This window comes from Sinocyclocheilus grahami, unplaced genomic scaffold (genome assembly GCF_001515645.1).
Source record: "Sinocyclocheilus grahami isolate Dianchi unplaced genomic scaffold, SAMN03320097.WGS_v1.1 scaffold613.1, whole genome shotgun sequence".
Taxonomy (NCBI): domain Eukaryota; kingdom Metazoa; phylum Chordata; class Actinopteri; order Cypriniformes; family Cyprinidae; genus Sinocyclocheilus; species Sinocyclocheilus grahami.
Window position 1 is genome coordinate 577,002 of NW_015505792.1, and position 8,461 is coordinate 585,462.

General features: G+C 37.2%; 1 protein-coding gene across 1 annotated transcript in view; it reads left to right on the plus strand.

Annotated features, from left to right (window-relative positions):
* LOC107557637 (mitogen-activated protein kinase kinase kinase kinase 5-like) overlaps nt 1-8,461 on the plus strand; it is a 26,422-nt gene that overhangs the window by 1,309 nt on the left and 16,652 nt on the right. Inside the window, exons 2-11 of the mRNA XM_016241114.1 lie at nt 3,770-3,827; nt 3,910-4,000; nt 5,143-5,207; nt 6,089-6,144; nt 6,229-6,276; nt 6,356-6,398; nt 6,483-6,555; nt 7,182-7,313; nt 7,525-7,587; nt 7,666-7,747. Coding sequence (XP_016096600.1) covers nt 3,770-3,827; nt 3,910-4,000; nt 5,143-5,207; nt 6,089-6,144; nt 6,229-6,276; nt 6,356-6,398; nt 6,483-6,555; nt 7,182-7,313; nt 7,525-7,587; nt 7,666-7,747 — 711 coding nt within the window. The remainder of the gene's footprint in view (nt 1-3,769; nt 3,828-3,909; nt 4,001-5,142; nt 5,208-6,088; nt 6,145-6,228; nt 6,277-6,355; nt 6,399-6,482; nt 6,556-7,181; nt 7,314-7,524; nt 7,588-7,665; nt 7,748-8,461) is intronic.

Here is an 8,461-nt window from a genome sequence, read left to right on the forward strand (position 1 = left end):
TGAGTGAGTGAGAGAGTGAGAGTGTGTGAGTGTGTGTGTGTGTGTGTGTGTGTGTGTGAGTGTGTGTGTGAGTGTGTGTGTGTGTGTGTGTGTGTGTGTGTGTGAGTGTGTGTGTGTGTGTGTGTGTGTGTGTGAGAGAGTGGGTCAAAGTGCCACATCCTATGTAATGTCTCAGGCCTGCGAGGCCACATTGAGATTGAACGTTTAGTATTAATCAGCATCAGATCTGCCGGACTCAGGGCTGATAACAGGAGTGTGAGGTTGCTGAGGAAGCGGATGTGATTCCTGTCATCAAAGAGCTGCGGTGCTTCGACCGTAATGACCCGAGGCTGATCCTAACCCTCCCTAGTAAAAACGTAATGTATTTAAAATACATTTATTTCATACTAAGTATAGTTCAAATCTACTAACATATTTACTGACAAGATAATTCGAGACTTACTGATATAAAAATTATAATTACACTTTATTTGGAGTACTACTTGTGCACAATGCACATTTCTTAATATTAAGTCTAAAATGTGTTTTAATGTCACTTTTGATGAGGATTGTATGATCTTTGAATAATATCGGTCTTTAAGTACGTAAATATGAAAATGCATTTGTAGTATACTATATATTTCAAATACATTTAAGTATATTTATTTTTCACTAGGGCTAACCCAGCGTCCTGTAGAGAATGTAATTTACTGTAAAGCACGGCGCGTCTGTAGAGGAGCGTGTGGTTGTGTACGCGCCACATCGCTGCTTCCTCTTTCCTCTCAAAAGCACCTTTGTGTGTGTCGATGTTTCACCTGTAGAGCCGATAAAGCACTCCAGCGTGAGCAAACATGGCCAGCACTGTTTCAGAGGACAAGCATTAATGTGTTTCGTGTTTCACCATCGCTGTGTTTCGCAGCCGAGCAGCTGCCGTATGCATGCGGCCTTGTCTTCTTCTCCAGAGGAACACAGAATCGCAAAATACAAGATTTCACGAAGTCACTTGTGTCATTATTTACTCACTCAATCCCAGTGACTTTCTCCTGTCGAGCACAAAAGAAGATGTTTAGGAGAACGTTCATGCTGCTCTTTTACATACAGGCAAAGTGAATGTAAACCCATACGCAAAAAATATCTTTTTTTTCCTGGCCAAAATATACATTGTAAACAGTGAGGTTAAATGAAATATCTTTTTGAAATTTTATTTCAAATTTTATATACCAAAATATATTTTAAAATGTATTTCAAGGGCAAGAAAAATACATTTCCAGTCTTACAGTATAGCCTACATTTATTCTACATGTAAATTTGGATGGAACAGCCTACAAGTGATAAAAATAAATAAATAACATTTTATAAATGTATTACATGTTCACAACAAATACAGTTGTTCTTCAAATGAGAAAAGTGAATGTAATTTCGTGGATTGAAAATATATGGAGTATATGGATATATTTATACTTTCAAGATATGTTTTCATAAATACACAAAAAACACATGGGACGATGTTTGATTTTTGTATATTTTGAAATATATTTAATATATTTCAATATATTTTATTAATCTATTAGATTTGTATTTTTGCTGTGTGGGACTGGATGCTGTTGACGTCTGAGAAGGATAAAAAACACTTTATTAAAGTTGCATAAGAGTCGCTCATATCATACTGCATACTGACGTTATAGGATAGTTTGCACGCTTTTTAAAAAACCACTCACACACTCCAGGCATGTACAAACCAGCGATGTTTGACATTACTAAAGGTGAACCTGGTCAAACATTTCTGGAGGGGAACACTTGACTTAGAATAGCTCACTGACAAATAGTATGAATGCGAGTGACGACAGAATGCTTTCTTAAAATACAGTGCGCTAGTCATATGAACTACTGCTCTGATGCTTCTGTGGTGCTTGAAAATCAACAACAGCTTGTTCACCTCCACTGTGTGTAAAGCAGTATGTTCATATGCATTAGATTCCATTCAACCTGGTTTTGATCTGACTGTTCATTCTTCATTCATTCTTACTGTCTGTTAAACAGTCATTTACTTCAAATATGTGTCCCTGCAGCACAAAAGCAGAGTTAAGTCGCTGGGGGATATTTGTAGCAATAGCCAACAATACATTGTATGGGTCACAATTATACATTTCTCTTTTATGCCAAAAATCATTAGGATATTAAGTAAAGATCATGTTCCATGAAGATATTTAGTAAATGTCCTACCGTAAATATATCAAAACTTAATGTTTGATTAGTAATATGCATTGCTAAGAACTTAATTTGAACAACTTTAAAGATGATTTTCTCAATATTTAGATTTTTTTGCACCCTCAGATTCCAGATTTTCTAATAGTTGTATCTCGGCCAAATATTATCCTATCCTAACAAACCAAGTTCTCAAGTTGGTCAAGAATTTGAATCTGTGAATGTGTTTTCAAAAGTGTCACTCTTTAACATCAGGACTGATCAAATCTGTTGATCTGTTCCTGACCTAAAGAACCTGTTTGACACCAGCGGCTCTCACATAACTGCAGGTAACCGGTTGAGCTCGTTCCACAGCAGAAAACTCCACGCTTCTCTGCTATCTCTGAGTCTGAACAGACACACACACACTCGTGACAGAGAAGCGCGGGAACCAGTGTTTGTGTGAGGCCAGGAGGGGGCGGGGCTGTGGAAGAGTCCCGCCCCCACAGACGGTTCTGACGCGCCCACACTGGCACACACACACACTATAGAAATACACACTCTGTTGGGACACACACAGACACTCTTAAATTGCATATAAACACACATTCTCATAATGCTTTTAATCCTGAGCTAATGAGATTTTCTGTCACCTAAACCTAACCTAGATGAAAAGCTCTTTCAAAGATGAGGCTCTTTCTTGCTATTCTGTGGCTTTTGGACATCATAAAATGTAGAAAGTCAAAGAGTTTTTACAATAATTGTTTGTTTAATCATGATGTGGAACATCTGAAAAATTATTTTGGTCAAGCTCAGGCAAATAAATGTAAGCATTTATGAAGCAAAATCTATGCAATGGAAGTCCACCCTCAAAATCAACGAATAAAACAATAACATTTTGATTTGAAAAATGTGCATTTTGTACATTATCTTAGAAAACTCACGTTCCTTTGTCCATTTATCAAGTCAAGCTTATCTGGTAATAAACTAGTCATAATATCATTTAATATCTTTTGTTTTCAGATACAAAGATAAAGAAGATGTTCTATTTACTTTTTAAAGTACATTATTGATGCGTCAATATACCATTTAAACTGAATTATTAATATTTGTATTTATTTATTTATTGAATTCTTTAATTCACACACTCACACACTCACACACACACACACACACACACTCACACTCACACACACACACACACTCACAAACACACACACACACACACACACAGTTAAATGAGCATTTATTGAGAACGGATAGATAGATAGATAGATAGATAGATAGATAGATAGATAGATAGATAGATAGATAGACAGATAGATAGATAGATAGATAGATAGATATGGTGTTCTTGTGCCAGGTGTTTGTGATAGAGGAGAAATGCAGAAGTGATCTCACAATCAAACAGCACAAACACATGTTCAAACCACAGCCAGAAATGGTCACAGATGGTTTTTACAGAGAAACAAACCTCAGAGAACATGAGAGTTTATTCACACTGATGTTCTGACGCTGGGAATAAATTACGTTGGAAGCAGCTTCACTGAATGATGGATTCGTATGCTATGAGAACTGAATCTCATGTGTGTGTGTGTGTTTTCAGGCTCGCAGTAAACAGAATGGGGAATTTGCAGCCATTAAAATCATCAAAATGGAGCCTGGTAAGAGCAGCATTTAACAGACTGACCTGTCTTGAGATCATTTGAATCATGATGTGCCGCTCACAGTCCGTCTGTCTTTCAGAGGATGATTTCTCTGTCATCCAGCAAGAGATCGTGATGGTGAAGAGCTGCAAACACAGAAACATCGTGGCCTATCACGGCAGTTACATCAGGTGAGACACAGGAGAAGATTCCGCTCTCATGATGCATTCAGATCTTTCACTTCCCTTTAAACTATTGTCTGAAAAATTGTAACACATTTAAATTTGTTCGTCCACTAGATGCAAAATATCTCATTTAGCCAATAAATTACTTCTAGTAATAAAATAACAAAAATTCCAGGTAGCAACACAATAAATATGATTTAATATATTCTTTGTTACAAATGCATAATTTCAAGTTTTGTCAGTATTTCAGTAGCTTCTTTTTTTACTTTAATGATACTCCACAACAAATTTTCTTTGATACTGAATTTTAGTATTTTTATGCTTAAATTATGAAATGATCCTTCACAGGTTGGACTCTGTTCTGAGCTGAGTTTTGATTGGATATAATATGTAAAACATTCCTGAATAAGTTTAAATCCTCATGAATGGTGACAATTAAGCAAATGTATAAAGATGAGACATGACAACACAACACAACAAGAAAAGATCAAATAGAGTCAGCAAAACAATAATGCTGTTACGGTAACTGTATTGTATGTCATATATGCTGGGAAATCACAAACTCAGTGCTGCTCAACATGAAATTCTTAGTTCAGTCATCTGTGTTTGATTAATTAGGAAAACATTCAGGGGAATCTGTTTATGTAGCGTCATGGAATTCACAATTCTTTTATTACTTTTTTGACCCGTAATCATGAAAATATATAGCTGCTAATGTTACTAACTCAGTCTTTATTAATACATTAATCTAGTGTTGTTCAGCATCAGTTCTCATTGTCTGTCACTGAAATCAGAATCAAACTCGGATGAGTCTCATATCTGGAAAAACAAGAGCTTGAGAACAAGTTTGACTGTGTGTGTGTGTGTGTGTGTGTGTGTGAGTCTCTCTCTCTGTGTGTGTGTGTGTGTGTGTGTGTGTGTGTGTGTGTGTATGTTTGTGTGAGTGTGTGTGTGTGTGTATGTTTGTGTGAGTGTGTGTGTGTCTCTCTCTCTCTGTGTGTGTGTGTGTGTGTGTATGTTTGTGTGAGTGTGTGTGTGTGTGTGTATGTTTGTGTGAGTGTGTGTGTGTGTCTCTGTGTGTGAGTGTGTGTGTGTGTCTGTGTGTGTGTGTGTGTATGTTTGTGTGTGTGTGTGTGTGTGTGTTGCAGGATGAATAAACTGTGGATCTGCATGGAGTACTGCGGTGGAGGATCTCTGCAGGACATTTACCACGGTAAACAGGGCCTGTCGTCTCTCTCACACCAGTGTTTTTACTCGTTAACTTGGTTTCCTGTTTTGCACGACAGTGACGTGTATAAAAATATCTTCAGCCTCTCAAAGCCTTTGGGTCTCTAAAAACAGCCCTGAACACTGCATGTGACGATGAGATGATATAATGGAACATGATTTAAATGTTGCTTGGAAAAATGTTTAATTCTGTCAGAATACAGAGCTTTCAGTGGAGAAAGATGCTTTTGCATCCAGATGGTGTAATTTTGAGATTGATTGATTGATTTATTTATTCATTCATTCACTCTAAAAAATGCTGGGTTGTTTCAATCCAACTTCAGGTTAAATATGGACTAACCCAACTTTTGGGTAAAACATTTAATGTAAAAATTAAAAAAAAAAATTTTTTTTGAAACAACCCAGCATTTTTAGATTATAATCTAACTTTTCTAAACTCCCTTCATTCTAATTTTTTATTTTAATTCTTTTATTTATCATTTATTTTTTATTTATTATTAATTAATTTATTTTAATCTAACTTTTCTAAACTATCTTCATTCTATTTTTTAATTAAAAAAAATTGTTAATATTTCATATCTATCTATCCATCCATCCATCCATCCATCTATTTTATTTTGAAATTTTATTTTAATATTGTTATTTATTTTTTATACTATTTTCCCCAAAACTCCCTTCAATAAGTATTCCGAGGCCTTTCTATCTAGACTGATATTTGTCTCTGGTACTTGTAATTAAAGTACATAAATAAATATATGACACAGTTTCCAGGGTTTCTCTGTAGTGTAGCCGCAAACATGGTCAGGTTGAGTAGTTTTTGAGTGTCCTGCTGTCTGATTGTGATTGTGATGTGTCTCTGTGTGTCAGTGACCGGTCCTCTGTCAGAGCAGCAGATCGCTTACGTCTGTCGAGAGATGCTGCAGGTGACAGACTCTTCATGTTCAAATACACACAATTATAACACAACACACTTCTTTTATGAGACACATGCTCTCTCTGTCTGTCAGGGTCTTGATTATCTTCACGGACAGAAGAAGATCCACAGAGACATCAAGGTAAAGTCACACACTTCACCAGACAGCCGTCTCCATCAGCGAGCCGTTCAGTCAGTTACTCTGAGTTTGTGTTTTCCAGGGTGCAAATATTCTTCTGAATGATCATGGAGAAGTCAAACTGGGTTTGTAGAACGACTGAAGACCATTAAACCTGTCTCACTCCATCTGGCTGTGTGTCTAACACTCCTCTTTCTCTCTGTTTCCAGCCGACTTTGGCATCTCGGCACAAATCACAGCCACGTTTGCCCGTCGAATGTCGTTCATTGGGACGCCGTATTGGTGAGATGAACCTGATGATCGGTTCATTTTAGGCTTGTTTCAGAGTTCTGACTATAGCCACACTTCAGCTCACAAGAACGTTCTCAGAACGCTCTGCTAATGTTTCCGTCAAGTTATGAAAACGTTCTATGAACATTCAAAATGTCAGGTATTTTAAATATTTGACAAATGTGTTTCCCTGGTTTGTAAACATTATGGGAATGTTACATTTGAATGTTTTTTGAACATTCTGAAACATTTAAAAGACGAACATCCAACTAAAATGTTTCGGGAAAAATGTTCCATGAACGACATATAAATAATATTTTTGTGCTAACATTTGGAGAACATTATTAAAGACCAGATACCTTTGAACAAATGTTCTATTAACATTACTGGAAGAACGTTCTGAGAATGTTTCCTGTTAGCTGAGACCGTCTGCTCCACATTATAGTTTATTCAACCAGTAGATCATGTCTCGAGCAACACCAAAGCCATGTGTTCGATTCCGATAGAAAGCTAAAACTGATCAAATGCAAGCTCTGAATGCAGTGTAAGTCACCAAATGCATGCATGCAAATGCAGCTTGCTAACAGATTGAGTTCCTGATGCCCAGGTTCTGGTTCTGAGCATGTGTTTGTCCTCAGGATGGCTCCAGAGGTGGCCGCGGTCGAGATCAAGGGTGGATATAATGAGCTGTGTGATATCTGGTCTGTGGGAATCACAGCGATTGAGCTCGCAGAACTACAGCCGCCTCTGTTCGATGTTCATCCTCTCAGGTACACACCAATCGAATCACCATCAAACTGATTTAAAGGAATAGATCACTCAGTAATGAAAATGTGCTCACTTTCAGGCCATCCAAGATCAGGATGTGTTTCTTTCTTTATCAGATTTGGAGAAATGTGCAAGTGAGCACATTTTCATTACTATTCTAAGCTGCTTTGAAACCGTGCTGTATAAAGCGCTGTTTGTTCTCTGGTTTCTCAGAGTTTTGTTCCTGATGTCCAAGAGCGGCTATCAGCCTCCCAAACTCAAAGACAAATCTAAATGGTGAGAGACTGAGATGTTCTTTAGTAAAGCGTCAGAGTCTGAGCTCAAGCTGATCTCTGACTGCTCTTCGTATTTCAGGTCCACCACGTTCTACAACTTTGTGAAGTCCATGCTGGTCAGAAACCCGAAGAAGAGACCCAGCGCTAAAAAGATGCTGACGGTACGTTTGACAGCCGCGTGTGTTGTGTTAGCACATATGTGGCCCTGCAGCACAAAAGCAGTGTTAAGTCGCTGGGGGATATTTGTAGCAATAGCCAACAATACATTTTATGGGTCAAAATTATCCATTTCTCTTTTATGCCAAAAATCATTAGGATATTAAGTAAAGATCATGTTCCATGAAGATATTTGTACATTTCCTAGCGTAAATATATCAAAACTTAATTTTTGATTATTAATATGCATTGCTAAGAACGTCATTTGAACAACTTTAAAGAAGATTTTCTCAATATTTAGATTTTTTTGCACCCTCAGATTCCAGATTTTCAAATAGTTGCATATCAGCCAAATATTGCCCTATCCTAACAAACCATACATCAATGGAAAGCTTATTTATTCAGCTTTCAGATGATGCATACATCTCAATTTTAAAAAATTGACCCTTATGACCGGTTTGTGGTCCTGGGTCACACATACATATGAGGACAATAGAAGCAATCAAAAACAACAAAAGAGCAATTATATGCAAGTGCTATAACAAGCTAACTGAGACTTGTTACAGCACTTGCATATAATTGCTCTTTTGAAGGTGATGGTCCTTCATCCAGCAAGAAATGTCTGTTAGACAAGCTGAGATGCGAGCAGCTATCGTCAGATCATCAGGATGGAATGAAAGGTAGAGTTGAGTGTCATCAGCATAGCAGTGATATGAAAA